The sequence below is a fragment of the Diceros bicornis genome, chromosome X (assembly GCF_020826845.1).
Source record: "Diceros bicornis minor isolate mBicDic1 chromosome X, mDicBic1.mat.cur, whole genome shotgun sequence".
In the NCBI taxonomy this organism is placed as follows: Eukaryota; Metazoa; Chordata; class Mammalia; order Perissodactyla; family Rhinocerotidae; genus Diceros; species Diceros bicornis.
The window spans coordinates 16,103,212-16,123,681 of record NC_080781.1 but is presented as its reverse complement, the minus strand read 5'-3'; the positions used below and the strand labels follow the sequence as shown (position 1 = coordinate 16,123,681).

At 39.1% G+C, this 20,470-nt stretch overlaps 1 protein-coding gene across 1 annotated transcript in view; it reads left to right on the top strand.

The window, feature by feature from the left end:
- Positions 1-20,470, top strand: part of MAP3K15 (mitogen-activated protein kinase kinase kinase 15) — a 133,019-nt gene that overhangs the window by 82,698 nt on the left and 29,851 nt on the right. Inside the window, exons 11-14 of the mRNA XM_058535537.1 lie at positions 4,844-4,951; positions 12,723-12,772; positions 14,768-14,863; positions 19,754-19,841. Of these exons, the coding sequence (XP_058391520.1) occupies positions 4,844-4,951; positions 12,723-12,772; positions 14,768-14,863; positions 19,754-19,841 (342 nt within the window). The remainder of the gene's footprint in view (positions 1-4,843; positions 4,952-12,722; positions 12,773-14,767; positions 14,864-19,753; positions 19,842-20,470) is intronic.

The following is a 20,470-nucleotide window of genomic DNA, read 5'->3' as shown; positions in this document are numbered from 1 at the left end:
AAAAAGCAAGACCCAACAATATGCTGCCTCCAGGAAACACATCTCAGCTCTCAAGACAAGCACAGGCTCAGAGTGAAAGGATGGAAGACAATACTCCAAGCTAATGGCAAACAAAAGAAAGCAGGTGTTGCCATACTCATATCAGACAAAGTAGACTTCAAGATAAAACAGGTTAAGAAAGACAAAGAAGGGAAATATATAATGATAAAAGGGACACTCCACCAAGAAGACATATCACTTATATATGCACCCAACAGAGAAGCACCAATGTACATAAAGCAACTATTAAAAAAACCTAAAAGGAGACATTAACAACAACACAATAATAGTAGGGGATCTTAATACCCCACTTACATCAATGGATAGATCATCCAGACAAAAAGTCAATAGAGAAATAGTAGACTTAAATGAAAAACTGGACGAGATGAACCTAGTAGACATATACAGAGCACTCCATCCAAAAACAGCCGACTATACATTCTTCTCAAGCACACATGGAACATTCTCAAGGATAGACGATATGTTGGGAAACAAAGCAAGCCTCAATAAATTTAAGAAGATTGAAATCATAACAAGCATCTTTTCAGACCATAAGGCTATGAACCTGGAAATGAACCATGAAAAAAAAAACTGCGAAAGTGACAAAAATGTGGAGATTAAACAACATGCTACTGAACAACCGATGGATCATTGATGAAATTAAAGGAGAAATAAAAAACTATCTGGAAACAAACGAAAATGAAAATACGCCATACCAAACCATATGGGGTGCAGCAAAAGCGGTCCTGAGAGGGAAACTCATAGCGATACAAGCCCACCTTAACAAATAAGAAAAAGCCCAAGTAAGGCAACCTTAAATCACACCTAACAGAACTAGAAAAAAAAGAACAAACAAAGCCCAAAGTCAGCAGAAGGAGAGAAATAATAAAAATCAGAGCAGAAATAAATGAAATTGAGACAAAAAAAAAAACAGTAGAAAGGATTAATGAAACAAAGAGTTGGTTCTTTGAGAAGATAAACAAAATCAAGAAACCCTTAGCCAGGCTTACTAAGAAAGAAAGAGAAAAGGCTCAAGTAAATAAAATTAGAAATGAAAGAGGAGAAATTACAACGGATACCATGGAAATACAGAGGATTATAAGAGAATACTATGAGAAATTATATGCCAACAAATTGGACAATCTAGAAGAAATGGATAAATTCTTAGACTCATACAACTTCCCAAAACTGAACCAAGAAGAAATGGAGAATCTGAATAGACCAATCACAAGTAAAGAGATTGAAATAGTAATCAAAAACCTCCCAAAAAATAAAAGTCCAGGACCAGATAGCTTCTCTGGTGAATTTTACCAAACACTCAAAGAAGATTTAATACCCATCCTTCTCAAACTCTTCCAAAAAACAGAGGAAGATGGAACACTTCCTAAATCATTCTACGAGGCCAACATCACCCTGATACCAAAGCCAGACAAAGACAGCACAAAGAAAGAAAATTACAGGCCAATATCGCTGATGAACATAGATGCAAAAATCCTCAACAAAATATTGGCAAACCAAATACAACAATACATTAAAAAGATCATACACCATGATCAAGTGGGATTTATACCAGGGAGTCAGGGATGGTTCAACATCCGCAAATCAATCATGATACATCACATCAACAAAACAAAGAATAAAAACCACATGGTCATCTCAATAGATGCAGAGAAGGCATTTGACAAGATACAACATCCACTTATGATAAAAACTCTCAACAAAATGGGAATAGAAGGAAAGTACCTCAACATATAATAAAGGCTATTTATGACAAGCCCACAGCCAACATCATACTCAATGGGGAAAGACTGAAAGCCATTCCTCTGAGAACAGGAATGAGGCCGGGCTGCCCACTCTCACCACTCCTGTTCAACATAGTACTTGAGGTTTTGGCCAGAGCAATTAGGCAAGAAAAAGGAATAAAAGGAATCCAGATAGGTAATGAAGAAGTGAAACTCGCACTATTTGCAGATGACATGAGTTTATATATAGAAATCCCTAAAGAATCTTTTCGAAAACTATTAGAAATAATCAACAACTACAGCAAAGTTGCAGGATACAAAATCAATCTACAAAAATCAGTTGCATTTCTATATGCTAATAATGAACTAACAGAAAGAGAGCTCAGAAGGATAATACCATTTACAATTGCATCCAAAAGAATAAAATACCTAGGAATAAATCTTACCAAGCAGGTGAAAGACCTATACAATGAGAACTACAAGACATTATTGAAAGAAATCCATGATGACATAAAGAAATGGAAAGATATCCTATGCACGTGGATTGGAAGAATAAACATAGTTAAAATGTTTATATTACCTAAAACAATCTACAGATTCAATGCAATCCCAATCAGAATCCCAAGGAAATTCTTCACAGAAATAGAAAAAAGAATACTAAAATTTATATGGGGCAACAAAAGACCCCAAATAGCTAAAGCAATCCTAAGAAAAAAAAACAAAGCAGGAGGCATCACAATCCCTGACTTCAAAACATACTACAAAGCAATAGTAATCAAAACAGCATGGTACTGGTACAAAAACACACACAGATCAATGGAACAGAATTGAAAGCCCAGAAATAAAACCACGCATATACGGACAGCTAATTTTCGACAGAGGTGCTAAGAAAATACAATGGAGAAAGGAAAGTCTCTTCAATAAATGGTGTTGGGAAAACTGGACAGCCACATGCAAAAGAATGAAAGTGGACAATCTGCTATCGCCATTCACAAAAATTAACTCAAAATGGATCAAAGACCTGAAGGTGAGACCTGAAACTATAAAACTCATAGAAGAAAATATAGGCAACACACTATTTGACATTGGTCATAAAGGAATCTTTTCAGATGACATGCCTACCCAGACTAGGGAAACTAAAGAAAAAATAAACAAGTGGGACTTTATCAGATTAAAGAGCTTCTATAAGACAAACGAGACCAGAATCAAGATGAACAGACAGCCCACCAGCTGGGAGAGAATATTTGCAAAACATACATCTGACAAGGGGTTGATCTCCATAACATATAAAGAACTCACACAACTGAACAACAAAAAAATAAACAACCCGATCAAAAAATGGGCAGAGGAAATGAACAGACACTTCTCCAAAGAAGATATACAGATGGCCAATAGGCACATGAAAAGATGTTCACAATCACTAATCATCAGGGAAATGCAAATCAAAACAACACTAAGATATCACCTCAGGCCCGTTAGAATGGCTATAATCACCAAGACAAAAAACAACAAGTGTTGGAGAGGATGTGGAGAAACAGGAACCCTCATACACAGCTGGTGGGAATGCAAACTGGTGCAGCCTCTATGGAAAACGGTATGGAGATTCCTCAAAGAATTAAAAATAGAGATGCCCTATGACCCAGCCATCTCACTACTGGGAATCTATCCAATGAACCTGAAATCAACAATCCAAAGAGGCTTATGCACCCCTGTGTTCATTGCAGCATTATTCACCATAGCCAAGGAGTGGAAGCAACCTAAGTGTCCCTCGACTGATGATTAGATCAAGAAGATGTGGTATATATAGACAATGGAATACTACTCAGCCATAAAAAAGACAAAATCGTCCCATTTGCAACAGCATGGGTGGGCCTGGAGCGTATTGTGTTAAGTGAAATAAGCCAGAAAGAGAAAGACAAACACTGTATGATCTCACTCATATGTGGAATATAAACCAACACATGGACAGAGAAAACTGTACTGTGGTTACCAGGGGCAAGGTGGGTGGGGGTGGACACAAGGGGTGAAGGGAGTCATATATATGGTGATGGACAAACAAAAATGTACAACCCAAAATTTCACAATGTTAAAAATCATTAAAACATCAATAAAAAAAAAAGAGGCTTTATGCTGCAGCAATATCAACCATGGGTCTTTAATTTAAAAAATAAACATTTCCAAGAAATGCAAAAAAAAAAAAAAAAAAAAGAGGAGGATTGGCAGATGTTAGCTCAGGGTTGATCTTCCTCACACAAAAAAAAAGAATTTTGTTAAATACCTAGTAAAAGATTAAGTTGTTTGAAATGATTATAATAATGATTTTGTTCCTGGGTAATAAGTTTTAAAATCTTTTAATTATGAAATATTTCAAACCTACTGAAAGGTACAAAAGAACAATGGAACAGACACTTGTGTAATCTCTACCCAGGTTTAGCAATCTTGAACATGTTGCCTTATTTGCTTTAGAAATTCATTCGCTCTTTATCTCTCTCCCCGACTTTCTTCCCTTCTCCTTTCCCTCCCTCATCCCCTCCTTCCCTCCCTCTCTCTTGCCTTCTCTCCTTCCCTTCCTGTCTCCCTCCCTCCTTCTACCCCAGCAAAATAAAACATTGCTGGTGGGATGTCAGCTCACTTTTCATCCCCTTGCATTTTTTATAAACTTGGTACCTACCTGCGGATCATCCAGTTTGCTTCCACATTTCTCTCAAGAACTGTAGCCTCCCTCTTTCTTCTCTGTCACCAACTCAGGCAGGCCTTTCTTGGCTACCCTGTCTAAAGAGATGCCCCCCCCCTTTATTCTGCCTTATTTTCCTCCGAGGTCTATGTGATAACATATTGTGTATCCCTCTCTGTTTGTTACTCCGTCTGCCCCATCAGAGCATAGACCTCCCGTGGGCAGGGACTTGTGTTGTGGGCTGTGTATCCATGGGGCCTAGAGTGGTGTTGGCTCACAGTAGGCACATGATGAGTATTCGTGGAGTGCAGAGCTTCCACCTCCTCCCTGGGCAGGGGAACCTCTGTGATGTACTCCTGTGCATTACAGAAATCTGGTCTTCTTTCAGGTTCTGGTGATAGAACCAACCAAAGTCTACCAGCCTTCGTATGTCTCTATAAACAGTGACGCTGAGGAGAGGACGGTTTCTCTGTGGCACGTCCCACCCACGGAAATGGTAAGAAAAAACTTACAAACAGCTCTCTTTCTTCTGTATTATTTAATCAAAGATTCAGTTTTCAAGTAAGAGAGTCTATGCTGTAGTGTTTGGAAGAACAGGCACCTGTGGCTAACTTCTGAATTATGGGAATGTATGAGAGAGTATAATCACAGATGAAAAAAAGGAAGTAGGATTTCCCATTGTATATATATTTGTATTATATATGTGTGTATATATATATGTATGTATATATGTGTGTGTGTATATATACGAATGAATATAGGCTTGTTTTTAAAGTTAAACCATAAGGAGTGAATAAAGAATAAAGGCAATGTCCCTCCAAATCCCCCTAGTGATTTGGTGATTATCCGTCTATACCTTTTTCTAAACTCACTTATATATGTATAATGTGTGTGTATACATACATTATATATACATATGTATGTGTGTGTATATATAGAGAGAGAGAAAGAGAAAGGCATTTTCATTAAAGTGAGATCATACAGTAAATATTTATTATTTTGCAACTCACTCTTTTTTTTTTTTAAGGAAGATTGGCCCTGTGCTAACATCTGTTGCCAATCTTCCTCTTTTTTCTTTTTTTTTTTTCTCCCCAAAGACCCAGTACATAATTGTGGCTCATAGTGGTAGAGTTGTAGCTCTTCTATATGGGACGCCGCCTCAGCATGGCTTGATGAGCGGTGAGTAAGTCCGCGCCCAGGACCCGAACTGGCGAACCCCGGGCTGCCGAAGCTGAGCGCACGAACTTAACCTCTACGCCACCGGGCCGACCTCACAACTTACTCTTTTTAACTGATCTTTGCATCATGGCCAGTTTTTCGTATAGCACACACTGATCCATCTGATTATTTTAAATGGAATATTCCCTATATTTCTGAGTATGGATGAACCATAATTTATTTCACCACTTCCCTGCTGATGCACTTTTTTTTGTGAGGAAGATCAGCTCTGAGCTAACATCCATGCCAATCCTCTTTTTGCTGAGGAATACCGGCCCTGAGCTAACATCTATTGCCAATCCTCCTTTTTTTTTTCCCTTTTTCTCCCCAAAGCCCAGTAGATAGTTGTATGTCATAGTTGCACATCCTTCTAGTTGCTGTATGTGGGACGCGACCTCAGCATGACCCTACAAGCGGTGCATCAGTGCGCGCCTGGGATCCGAACCCGGGCCGCCAGTAGCGGAGCGCACGCACTTAACCACTAAGCCACGGGGCCGGCCCCTGATGCACTTTTAGGTCTCAATTTTGCACTCTAGCTGATGGTAGGTATGCTGGGCACACCCTGGCGGTTACACCCTACCATGCTCATGTAGGTGTTTCAGGGGCAGAGAGTCCCAGAAATGGACCTGCTGGATTCAAGACTACACACATTTACAATTCGATAGCTACTTTCCAATCTGTGCTCTTCTGATTTATACTTACACCAACAATGTGGGAGAGGAAACATTTTAATTGCCTGTTAATGAGATTACAGAAATGCTGGGCCAGGCCTGATGTTTTATGGTAACAGCTATATTTTCATCTCTGTGTGTCTAAAGTACTTCATCAGCTTTTTTCTTTATTAAAATATTTTGTAATAATAAAAAGATATAGCACCTCTGACAAGTGCATTAGGTAGATCTATTTGCTATGTATATGTTTTCATGGAGTATGGGGAGAGTTCTGCCATTAACTTGGCAAAGAAGGATTATTTTTTTCCTGGAAACAAGAATGTGAGCAATTATGTTTTCATCAGGTGAAAATAAGCAATATCTTCAACAATAAAATGCAACATTGGAGAATAAGCAGAGGCTCAAAATCATATTAGAAATTCCTTATAAGAAATAGTCATGATACAACAACTCCCCATTGTTCAATGGGTGTAAAGTTTGAGTTATGCTTGATGAGTAAGCTGTAGAGATCTGCTGTACAACATAGTGCCTGTAGTTAACAAAACAGTTTTGTGCACTTCAACATTTGCTAAGAGGGTAAATCTTATGTGTTCTTACTACAGACACACACAAATAAAAACAAAAATCAAGGGATACAAGGACACTTGGGGAGGTGTTGGATCTGTCTAGTGCCTTGCTTGTGGTGGTGATATCATGGGTGTTTGCATATGTCCAAACTCATTAAATTATGCACATTAAATATGTGCAGTTCTTTGTACCTCAATTATACCTCAATTTTTTTTATACCTTATAAAAAAAGAGATAGTCATGAATGATATCTCAAGTTGTCTTAGTCTGCTCACGCTGCTGAAACAGGATAACATAGACTGGGTGGCTTAAGCAACAGAAATTTATTTCTCACAGTTCTGGAGGTTGGGAAGTCTGAGATCAGGGTGCCAGCATGGTTAGGTCTGGTGAGAGCCCAATTCCTGGTTTGTAGATGGGGGTATTCTTGCTGTGTCCTCACATGTTGGAGAGAGACAGAACTCACTTATGTCTCTTCTTATAAGGGCACTAATCCATCATGAGGGCTCCACCCTCATGACCTAATCACGTCCCAAAGGCCCCACATCTAAATACCATCACACTGGGGGTTAGGACTTCAACGTATGAATTTATGGGAACACAAACATTCAGTCTATTACACAAGTGTAAGCCAATAACCTTGTCTAATATTTAACAATGAAGCAACCTTGTTTTTTTGTTTGTTTGTTTTTGTGAGGAAGATCAGCCCTGAGCTAACATCCATGCCAATCCTCCTCTTTTTGCTGAGGAAGACTGGCTCTGAGCTAACATCCATTGCGAATCCTCCTCCTTTTTTTCCGCAAAGCCCTAGTAGATAGTTGCATGTCATAGTTGCACATCCTTCTAGGTGCTGTATGTGGGACGCCACCTCAGCATGGCCGGAGAAGCGGTGAGTCCGTGTGCGCCCGGGATCCGAACCCAGGCTGCCAATAGCGGAGTGTGCTCACTTAACCGCTAAGCCACAGGGCTGGCCCCGAAACCTTGTTGATAATAGTCAGCAGCCGTTAGTGAAGATGAGCTGCCATAATATGCTTGGTTTTTTTTCCTGCACTGTGTGTATTAAATATTTGAGTTCAAAAGGGAAAAATTAAAGCTATAATAAAGTGAATTCATGGTGTTCATACAGATATATCTCATTTGAAGAATGCATGCATCTTCTATTAAATTCGCCTCTTTGGGTTTTTTTTGAACTTTTTATTGACGTATAATATACAGAAAAGTGCATCAATCATAAATGTAAAATTTGATGGATTTTTACCAAGTGGACACACCCAAATACCCAGTGCAGGTCAAGGAAGAGAACATCAGCAGACCCCCACCCCGGAAGTCTTGGTTATGCTCCCTTTGTGCCCCCTCCAGGTACCACCTCCATGAAGCACCTTGTTCTCAGTGTTGGAATTCTTGTACTAGAAACCAACCTTTCTTATTCTTTGTGTCGTTGATGCCACCGTGATATGAAAGAATTTTCAAAATTCTCATCTGTCATCTCACTATTCCATTTTGGAGCAAGAAGGTTTTGGTCTCATGGAATTCTTCACACTTTGCCCACTTCATTTGAATCCTATAATGGTTGCTAGCCCTTAATGGACATTTCCATTAGCACATATAATATCTCACTAGTTGTAAATGTTTTACTTTGTGTATAGTCCGTAATAAGAAATGGAAAGAACTATACAAGCAGCAAATGCTAGTTTTCCTTGACTGATGAAATGTTTTGTACAAGTGCTTGTAGTTGTCAGAGCAAATGTCTGAGAGAAATATAAATTGCTTTTTTTCCTTGAGAGGAAGCCTTTGCTTTTGCCTTCATTTACATTTTTGAAATTCTGCAGATTGTGAAACCAAGCAGATTTGCCTAGAGTGAGATGACATTTCTCTACAGAGTGTTGCATTTTTTCCCAGTGGGCTACCGATGGTGGGAAGAGATCACACACATGTGCATGTTCACACACAACATCACTGTAAGATGAGATTAAGTTCTGGTTTATTAGCCAAGGATTCAGAAACTTATGCTGGTAAATGTTTAATAACCAGCTCTCCGGGGGACACGGGAGCAGAGGGCTGATTTATAGTTTTTTGCTGATTTCTGTGGTGTAAATACTCCTGCCATGGCCAGTTTCAAGCAACCAACATGGGGTCACTGAGTATGAGGTGAGGAAGAGATGTGCAAAATTGGCCTTCCCAAGCCGGTACAAGCTGTACCCGGCACACAGCACACCGATGTGACGAGGCTGCACGGTGCAGGAGCAAATGCAGCATTTCTCCCTCAGCTTCTCTTGGGCCCCAAAGTCACCAACAGGCACATCGTGGCCACCAGCATTGTCCACACAGGTAGGGCTGCTAGTTTTGGAAAGCCCTTTTTTTGGTGCCTTTTATACTTAACGTTAGCAACGGGAGAAACTTACACAAAAAGTCTATGCTCTTACCACAAAATTGTCACAAACACCCAAGATTTCTCCTCACACGTCTGCATTCTGGGGGTAGGAGGGCAGAAGCTGAGTCAACACCCAGGGGATCCTGGAGGCGTGCCTCTACCTCTGGCTTCCTGGCCCGTTTCTCCATAACCCACCCTGGCTCTGCCTCTAACGCACTTCTGTCAGGGGCTTCTGACACTGACATGGAAAGCTACAATCTTGATTCTGTTTTCTCATCATGATTTAGATATGGTAAAATATCCCCTCTCAGAAAAGATCAGGACGCTGCCTAACAGAAAGTTCAGACTAGGAGGAAAACAGTCCCAGCTTTCCTGATCAAGTGCTCCGTGCCGGTTGACCCACCAGGACACCAAATCAGAAATAGTGCGTCCAGTCTGTCTTCCACTACCAGATATTTCATGAAAAACTCCAGTCACAGATACAAGAGAGCATGGACTTAATGATACCATTTATATAATATTTCAGAATGGGCAAAACTGTCTGTGGTGGTAGAAGCCAGAATAGCAGTTGCCTTTGAGTGGAAAGGAGTGACTGGGAATGGGGTTATGAGGGAAGCATGTGGGCTGCTGCTAGTGTTCTGTCTCTTGATTTAAATGCTGGTTACAGTGGGTATTCATTTTGTGGAAATTTGTTCAGCTAATCACTGTGCCCTTTTCTGAATATATGTTATACTTCAGTTAAGTTTAATAATCATTAAAAAGCACTCGTACTGGACCTCTTGATACTCTCTAACCATTACTGGATCCAAATAAAACTCAAACTCTTTTCCCAAGTGTCAAGTCCCTACACAATCTTGCCCCTCCCTTCCTCTCCTCCCCGACCCTCAGCCCCAGCCAGACTGTCCTCTTCTCGTCCCCTCCCCGTCCCCTGAGCTGGCCCCACAGGGGCTCACAGCTGCACTTTTGCTCTCATCCTTTTTCCTCTCTGGTATTCCATCTTCCAATTATCCAAGTCCTACCTTTGCAAAGGCATCTCTAACCACCCTTTCACTCTTTCCCCTGAATGTCTGTAGGCTACCCAAATGGCTGTGTCATGTACAAAGTACGTCCTGTCACTTATTTATCGGTTTCCAAAAATGTCTCCCCAAATACATTGCAAGCCCACGCATGACTTCTATATTTTTATATCTGTAAGACCTACAAAGCAGGTACCCCCCCCCCAAATGCCTATTGATTATGAGATAAAGGGAAAGAGGGGAGGTCCGTGTTGTTTGCTTCTTGACTAGTGAATCTGCCTCCCAAATGGAGAAGTTCCCTGAAGCTACGCTAGGGTAAGCCTACCATCTGTGAGTACTTGGAAAACTCTTGTGGCTGAGCTTTCTGTGTACGTGCAGCCTCTTGGAAATGTATGTGGGACGGACAAGGCCTTCTTGAATCTGTCCTGGCTCATATTTCTGTGCCTGAATCCAAAAGTAGACTCCTGCTCTCCACCACTACCCTCTTTCAGTGACTTTGAACACACCTCTCCTCTGAAATATGCTCAGTCTGTCTATGGGGTTGGGACTGATGTGATGGCTTTCCTGTTTTCGTTCACTTTCATCTTTCACAGCCTTCAATGGCTTCCCATCTCACACACAGAAGAAGCTGAAGTCCTGGTGATGGCTTCCAAGGCCCTGCCTGATCTCCCTCCTGAGCTCCAACCTCCTTTCCCACCCCCCTCCTCACTCCACTCACACTCCTCTCCTTGCTGGTCCCCAAACATGCCAAGTACACTGCTGCCTCAGGGCCTTTACACTTGCTGTTCCCTTTGGCTGGAAGTGTTACCCCAGATGTCTGCATGGCTCTCTCCTTCACCCCCTTTAGCTTTCTGCTCAAAGGTCATCAGAGAGGCCCTCCCTGAGCATCCAGTTTAGCATCATGACCCCCTGCCCCACCTTAATGTCCTTCCTTGCTTTATTTTTCCTTGTAGCACTTTTTAGCCTCCACCATGCTGTTAATTTACTAATTAATTTTTTTTAATATTTATTTTTCCCCCAAATCCCCAGTAGATAGTTGTATGTCATAGTTGCACATTCTTCTAGTTGCTGTATGTGGGACGCGGCCTCAGCATGGCCGGAGAGGCAGTGCGTGGGTGCGCGGCCAGGATCCGAACCCTGGCCGCCAGCATTGGAGCACACGCACTTAACCGCTAAGCCACGGGGCCGGCCCTACTAATTAATTTATTATCCGTCTTCTCTCGCTTGAAAGTAAGCCCCACGAGTGCAGGGAATTTGTTGTTCTCTGGCGTGTTCTCAATGCTGGTACCTTGCCTGGCACATAGTTGGTGTTTAATCAACATGTGAATGGATCTTCTCCTATTGGGAACCATCCTCCCAGTTCCTGTTGTCATTGCTTGAGGATGGCGGGAAACTTGTCACCTGACCATTTGTGGTGGTTCTCCTGAGCCATATGCTGAGTTATTTGGCTCTCACACTTCCCTGGGGGACTTAGCTGGTCATTTATGACATTCCTCAGGCTAACCAAATGTATTTTCTCATTCAAAATTATTTTCTATTGTTGTGATGTATTGGTATTCTAGCCTACGGCTCTTCTGAAACTGGAATTTTAGATATTCCTTCTGAGGCTTGGCTTTGTGCAAAGTTTGAGGGCAGGGAATGGTGTAGTGGAGAGAGAGGACAGAGTTATTTTAAAAAAAAAAGTGCATCTTGTCCAGATTGAAATCCTAGTTAGTTTTTGTGTTATTCTTGGTAGGCTAGCTGCTAAAACAAATAGCCCCCGAATATTAATGTCTTAGCATGATCAGTTTGTTTATCTATGTCTCGTGTCATATCCAGGTTGGTAGGGTCTCCATTCCATCTTGTAGTGGATGAGGAAAGAGAAGGTTAGAAGATTGCTGTGGAGGTTTTTATGAGCCAGGCCCGCAGGTGGCACACATCACTCCTGCTCACATTCCATTGGGCGGAACGCCATCATATGGCCCCACCTAGCTGCAAGGGAGGCTGGGAAAAGTATTCTAGCTATGTGCCCAAGGAGAAAAAGACATAAAGGTTGGTGAACATTGACTGGTATCTGCCACATTCTTGCTTCTCCAAACATTTTGGCAGGTCACTCAACTTAGGTGGGCTGTTCCCAAACTCATTTTAGAGTTTTCCTGATATATTGACAGAAGATGAAAGGCCACTCACTGTGTACTTATTGTGTACTTATTGTTTCTATTTCAGATTTAGATTGTTTGCTCTAAACTGGATTAGAGATACAAGTGAATTTTTATAATACATTAGAAAATGTTTCTGGTGTTCCAAGTTATGCAAAATATATTGCTCTAATCCCTAAATCTCTATTGAAAGTAAAATAGCAGAATCAATTGACCATAGAATGAAACCAAAAATGATTATTTGCATGGAAAAAATCAAGCTACTGACTTTTGTCTTTGATACCTGCAGAAACAAATCCATGAATGGAATTTTACGGCCTCTTCCGTTCGGGGAATAAGGTAAGAACATAAGAGAAAATGTAATTATTGTTTAATGTAAATAATGATAATAATGTTTTATCACCCTAATGTTTCCACTTATTTATAATATGTGCTGTTCTCATTTGTAATGGAATCCGAAATGGACTGTTTTCTCCTTTGTGGCCCAGCCTGACCTTGTTCATAATGTGCTGCTAGTAATGGCTTGTTACAGCAAAGTAGACTTTTTTGTATCTAACAGACCAAACTCTCTTGTCTCAAACTTTTTTAAAACAATGAAGTTATATCTGTAGAAAGAGAAAGTGTTTATTCTTTGAGCCAGTGATGTTCAAGTGCTCAGGGACCCCGAACTGAACTGGGATTGCTTGGTAATGACACTTGGCTGGGGTCCCCTGAGCAGAGTAGTGGAGCCAAGGGCATTGTTATTAGCAAGGCAGTGGGGTAGTGTATCCCCAGGAGAGATGTGGCGCTTGCTTTTGGGTTGGGGGTGGTGACCATTTGGGCCTGAACCTTGTGGCTGCCCTCTGAGTCTCACCCTGCCAGTACCTCCAAGAGGGGGAGCAGCCCTGAAAGAGATGTGAGTTGTAATCCCTCTTTTGCTGTTTGACCTTGGGAAAGTCATTCAACTTCTCTAGGTCTCAGTTTCTTCATAGTTTCCATCAAATTAAAGGCTTGCACTAGAACTCTATGTCTTTTCTCTGATTCTGAGACCACAGGCCACTGAATGAATCCCCTGTTACCTCCAGACACAGTATGATCCTGTCCTAGACACATCAGTGTTTAAATTAGAATAATGTTTATGTCACTTTAAAAGGGAGGGAAACAATTTAAGAGCAGAGTAGTATATTTAATACTGCTCAGAAGAATATAAAATAATTCGAAAAGTGTTGAACATTTTCGAAAACATATTACTCCAAAACTAAGTTGTATGAGAGTATATAGTCAGGAACCTTCTGTTTGTACCTTCTCATAGAGGTACCTCCTGCTGCCATTTCAACCATTAACGGAGGTGTGCAAAGGGCCTGGGGTGAATCAGACCCTGGGGCCAATGTGACATGAAGAGCGTGTCTTGAACATTCCCAGTGCTATCCAACTAACTGTGGTAGTTCCTTTACAGATTGGTTTTCAAAATGTACTCATGTATAACCTAGTTTTAATTCTCTTTGAATCACCCTGTGCCATTGCTGCTTCAACTCAGTATTGGTAATCAATAATATACGAAGAATGGTCAAAGAAGCTATGGATCTCCGGAAGAGATGACTTAGAAAGGGCAAGATAAAGTGGCTTCATTTGTTTGAAGGGCTAATCATAGAAGAGAATCTAGCCTTTTCCATAGTGCCATCTGGCAAAAATGAAGGCCATTACATAGGCATTGGCCCAGTGTAGGTAAAGAACTTTCTAGCAGTGAAATCCATCAACAGATGGAGTATGGTGATTTTCTGTCACTGGATGTGCCCAGGCAAGCTGAATATTACCTGTTCGAGGAGCTGTAGAGTCAGATCCACACCTTGGGTGGGGACGGACCAGATAACTTGTAAAGGCCTTTCTTGAGCTAAGATGCCATGTTTATTTCTACTTCCCTCCTGTGGCTACAATTACTGTGTCCTGATATTTTTCAAGTCTAGAAATTCCTTTCATACCATATAATAACTTATTTCACAAATACCTTTCTTGCCTTTTTTGTGAAATTATAAACTCTTGAGGGCAGAGATCATATTTTATTCTCTTTTCTGCTGCCCATATGCTTTGCTTAGCACTGAATATATAGTAAGTTCTTGATACATATTGAAGTCAGTTGATGAATACAGACTCAAACATAAGCAAGATAAATGTCCCTGCTTTTTAAATTTCATAGAGAAATAGAAGTCAAATTTTGGGAGTATTTGTTAAAACATTGATGAATCTTTCAAATTTGTAAAATGGAAGAAAATCTGTTACTAGATTTTTCTTCAAAAATTTAAAATTGATATCATAATTTATACTAAATAAGCATTCTTATGTTTTAAAATTTTACAGCATATCCAAGTTTGATGAACGGTGTTGTTTTCTTTATGTCCATGATAATTCTGATGACTTTCAAATATACTTTTCCACTGAAGACCAGTGTAGTAGGTGAGTTATAGCTGACTCAGGTATTTGCAGTATAATTATGGTGAATCATTTTTAAAGGGTATTGGTTGTGAAAAATATTTGCTATCCTGCCTTTCCTGAAATTTTAACTTATAGAAGATTATTTTTATAGCTTTATTGAGATATAATTCACGTACCATGCAATTCGCCCATTTAAAATGTACAATTCAATCTTTTTTTAGTACACTCACAGTTTTGCAGCCATCAGCACAATCTAATTTTAGAATATTTTCATCACCCCCAAAAGAAACCCAGTATCCATTAACACTCCCCATTTTCCCTCAACCTAATCCCCCCAACTCCAACCCTATGCAACCACTAATCTACTCTCTGTCTCTATGGATTTGCCTCTTCTGGACATTTCATATAAACAGAATCATACAATATGTGGTCTTTTGTGACTGGTTTCTTCTACTTATCATAATGTTTTTAAGTTCAGCCACGGTGTAGCATGTATCAGGACTTCATTGCTTTTTGTGGCTAAATGATATTTCATTGTATGGATATATTTGATTTATCTGTTCATCATTTGGAAGGCATTTGGGTTGTTTCTACTTTTTGGTTATTATGAATAACATTCACATGCAAGTTTTTGTGTGGACATATGTTTTCATTTTCTCTTGGAGTCAAATTACTGGGTCTTATCGTAACTCTGTGTAACCTTTGAGGAACTGCCAGACTGTTCTCCCATTTTATATTCCCATCAGCAGTGTATGAGGGTTCCAATTTCTCTACGTCTTTGCAGCACTCATTATTGTCTATCTTTGTGGTTATAGCCATCCTAGTGGGTGTTAGGTAGAATCTCACTGTGGTTTTGATTTGCAGTTCCCTAATGAATAATGATACTGAGCATCTTTGCGTGAGCTTATTGGCCATTTATATATCTTCTTTGGAGAACTATCTGCTCAAATCTTTCACCCAATTAAAAAAAAATTAAGTTTTTATTTGGGGAAATATTCAAACCTACAAGAAAGTTTCAAAAAAACGGCATAAAGAATTGCCATATGTGTTTCAGCCAGAATTCCCCAATATTAACCCTTTACCACATTTGTTTTACATTCTCTATATTCATATGATTTTTTTTTCCTGAACTGTTGAAGAGTAAGTTGTAGACATAACGCTCCATTACCTCTCAATATTTCAATGTGTATTTCCTAAAAACAAGAACTTGCACTTATGTAATTACAGTACAGTTATCTAATCAGGGGATTAAGATTGATACAGTCCTATAATCTACAAACCTTATCCAAATTTTACTTATTGTCCCACTAATGTCCTTTATAGTAAAACAAAAGATTTTTTCTCTGGTCCACAGTCCAATCCAGGATCACATGTTACATTTAGTTGTCCTATCTGTATAGTCCCCTTTTATCTGGGACAGTTCTTCATCAGTCCTTCTTTGTCTTTCTTGACTTAATGCTTTCAAAGAGTACAGGCAGTTTATTTTGGGTAGTCCTTCAATATGGGTTTGTTTGATGTTTCCTCATGATTACGTTAGTGTTACACATTTTGGGTAGAAATACCACCGAAGTGATGTCGTGTCCTTCTCAGTGCATCACATTGGGAGACATACAATATCTTTGACTCATTACTGGTGGTATTAACTTGGCTCACCTGGTGAAAGTGGTGTTTGCCAGGTTTCTCCAAATTTTGCCGATTTTTAATTGGGTTATTTGTATTTTTCTTAATGAGTTTTAAGAGTTCTTTATATATTCTGGATACAAGTCCCTTATCAGACATATGATTTGCAAATACTTCCATTCTGGGGGTTGTTTCACTCTGTTGGTGGTGTCATTTGCTGCACAAAAGTTTTGAATTTTGATGTAGTCCAATTTATCTATTTTTTCTTTTGTCATTTGTGATTTTGGTGTCATATCTAAGAAGGCTTTGCCTAACGCAAGGTTTTCTATGGTGTTTATGTTTTCTTTGAAGGGTTTTGTAGTTAGCTCTTATATTTAGGTCTCTGATCCATTTTGAGTTCATTTTTGTATATGGTATGAGGTAGGGAGTCCAACTTCATTCTTATGCATGTAGATGTGTAGTTGTCCCAGCACCATTTGTTGAAAAGACTGTTCTTTCTCCCATTGAATGGTCTTGGCACTCTTTTAGAAAATCAGTTAACCATAAATGTAAGCATTTATTTCTGGACTTTCACTTCTATTCCATTGATCTGTATATCTGTCCTTATGCCTGTACCACATTTTCTGGATTACTGTAGCTTTATAGTAAGTTGTAAAATCAGAAAATGTGAGTCCTCCAACTTTATTCTTGTTTTTCATAATTGTTTTCGCTATTGTGGGTACTTGTGTTTCCATGTGAATTTTAGGATCAGCTTGTCAATTTCTGAAAAAATGGGCAGCTAGGATTTTGACAGGGATTGCATTGGATATGTAGATCAATTTGGGAAGCATTGCCGTCCTAACATATTAAGTCTTCCAGGCAATGAACATGGGGTATCTTTCTATTTGTTTAGGTCGTCTTCAATTTCTTTCAACAATTTTTATAGTTTCAGTATACAAGTCTTGTATTTCTTTTGTTAGATACACGCCCAAGTATTCTATTCTTTTTAATGTTATTGTGAATGGAGTTGTTCTCTTAATTTCTTAACTCGGACTGTTCATTGCTAGTGTATAGAAATACACTTGATTTTTGTATATATTGTTTTTGTATCTTGCAACCTTGGTGAACTCGTTTATTAGTTCTAATGGTTCTATTGAATTCTTAGGATTTTCTGTATGCAAGATCATGTCACCTGCAGATAGAGATAGTTTTAGTTCTTCCTTTCTAACCTGGATGCATTTATTTCTTTTTCTTGCATAATTATCCTGACCAGAATCTCCAGTACAATGTTGGGTAGAAGTGGCGAGAGCAGACATCCCTGTCTTGTTCCTGATCATAGGCAGAAAGCATCCGGTCTTTCTCCATTGAGTGTGATGTTAGCGGCAGGTTTTTCATAGATAGCCTTTATCAGGTTGAGGAAGTTCCCTGTATTCCTAGTTTGTTGAGTGTTTGTATCATGTGATTTAAGAACATTTTAATGTGCTGTGTCTTAGACAATCATTATCACAAAATATTTAGAAATCAGACTGAACATCAAACTAGGGAACCCTTGGGTCACAACCTTCAATTTAGAGTTGGAAAATTGCTGCCAATTAGGCAGAACATCCCTTTACTATGAAGTTTACCTTTCTGACTCTCATTCAGTCCTCAATGCCTTTTTTTTGTCATACACTTTAATAATTTTTAATTGAAGTGTAACATAATACAAGTAAAGTGTGTAAAGTACATTTAAGTATACACCTTATCAGTTTTTACATGTATCTACATCCGTGTACCCACCCTCCACATCAGCACCCCAGAAGGTGCCTTATGCCCCTTCCCAGTCACTAAACCCCCTCCAGTGGTAACTATTGTGATTTCTATCACCAATGGTTAGTTTGGCCTGTTCTTAAACTTCAAATAAATGGAATCATGAAGTATGTACTCCTGTTTCACGCTTCTTTCTCTTAAAATAATATCCATGAGATTCAGCCATGATGCATGTATCAGTTCATCCTTTTTATTGCTGTGTAGTGTTCCATTGTGTGACTATACAACAATTTGTTCTATCCGTGAACATTTGGGTTGTTTCCAATTTAGGGCTATTGTGAATAAAACTGCTATGAACGTTCTCGTACATGCCTTTTGGTGAACATAAGCATTGATTTCTATTGAGTATATACCTAGGAGTGGAGTGACTGGGTTATAGGGTAGGTTTACATTCAGCTTTGGTTGATACTGCCAATAGTTTTCCAAAGTGGTTGTATCAATTTACACTCCCACCAGTGATGTTTGCGAGTTCCAGTTGCTCCATATTCTTAACAACAATTGATAACTGTCTTTTAAATTTTAATTATTCTGGTGAATGCATACCATATGTCTCCTAAGAAGCCTGACTATTGCGTTTCCCAGCTTTCAAAGATTAGAAGAAGCAAAAGTGGGATGGGTTAGTTGGAGAAAAGAACATTTTGATGTTTTGTGGAAATTATCTTAAAGAATACAGTATTCTTCCCTGCCATCTTAAGAGAGAATTCTGAATAAAAATTTTCTAATGAGTCAGATTGTTTGCAAAGAAACAACTGCACAAGTCTAGGAAGTGGCTGGTGTGGCCCAGCAGCACATCAATCTTGTGAGAAAGATTTATGGGTAATAGTTGATATTAAGCTTAATCTGTGTCAACAGAATAATGAGGCCACCTTCTGCATTTTCTTCTCCTCCTTCTCCTTGTATAAGACTTTATTTCTCACTAAGAACTAGAGTGTCTACAGCTTGAGAGGTGATGGTCCTACTATCCTTAGCACTCATTAGATCACCTTTGAGGAATTACCTGTTAGTGGAGTAACTCACAAACAAGTCCTGGGGGAAACATTGAGGGAACAAGGAGGAAAGACTTATAGGGACATAGTAAAATTGTGGACATTTCTAATGGGCTATTATGTAGAAGAGGGAATAATTCTAAGCAATCTGTAGATGGAACCCACATAAAAGAAGTCTTAGTTCAATATAAATGAAGCATTTCTCATTGAGTTCTCCAAAGAATGAGCTGCCTTGTGAGTTAATGAGTTCTCTGTCACTAGAGGTGTTCAAGCATCAATTGGCCAACCACTTGGTGGGGATACTGTATAGAAGGGATTCATGTATAACGTGGATATTTGAACTAGATTAGATAACCATTAAAGTACCATGTCAAATCAAGGAGTGGATTGATTGTTCCATGAACTTGTAAGAGCTTGGTTTATATTTAATCACAGTTTAAAGTAATAAGGCTAAGTTAAATGTAAGGAACAAGAGTGATCAGAATTAGCAGCATCTTTGCGACATTTGCTGTTCTAGGTTTTGCTTTTTGGTCAAAGAGATGATAACCAATGCTGTGGGCAGTACGGTGGAGCTGGAGGGAGAGACCGATGGGGACACCTTAGAGGTAAGTCACAGAAGACCTAGAACATGGAAAAAGTTATTTATTGTGTCTTTGATGCTTAAAGAAAATGTCTCATTTTTGTGTGAAAATTATTTATGTGTATATTTTAAAATACTCGTTTATGAATGAGCTAGCCATCACTATCCATGACTTTGAAAGATTAAGTTTAATACATCTCTATAGAAAAACCTAATTACCTTGGGATCGTCTCAGCCAGAATGTTTAAGTAAAATTTGGTGTGGACTAGACTAAAATTTCCTTTTGTGCTCATTCTATGGAAAAGGTTTTTCTAAGCTAATTAATAACGTTTTTGATACTACGAGAGAAACATTTGGCCAACTGGTAGCAGACTTTTTCATTTATGCGTAAAATGACTTTAGTTATATCTACTTGCATATAATATATTAAATATAGCAATTTTAATACCATTTTTTAGAAAGTAGGATCATCTTAAGCTCTTTTGAACAGTACAGTTGTAGTCCACAGTTACTACACCATTACACATATATTTAAATCTTGCACAATTATTCAGAGTTGCCAATAATTCAGGTCCTCCCAATGGTTACAATTTAGTGAGATTTTACTTAACTTTCAAGTTAGACTGAAATTAATTCTTTGAGGTTTCTTTCAGA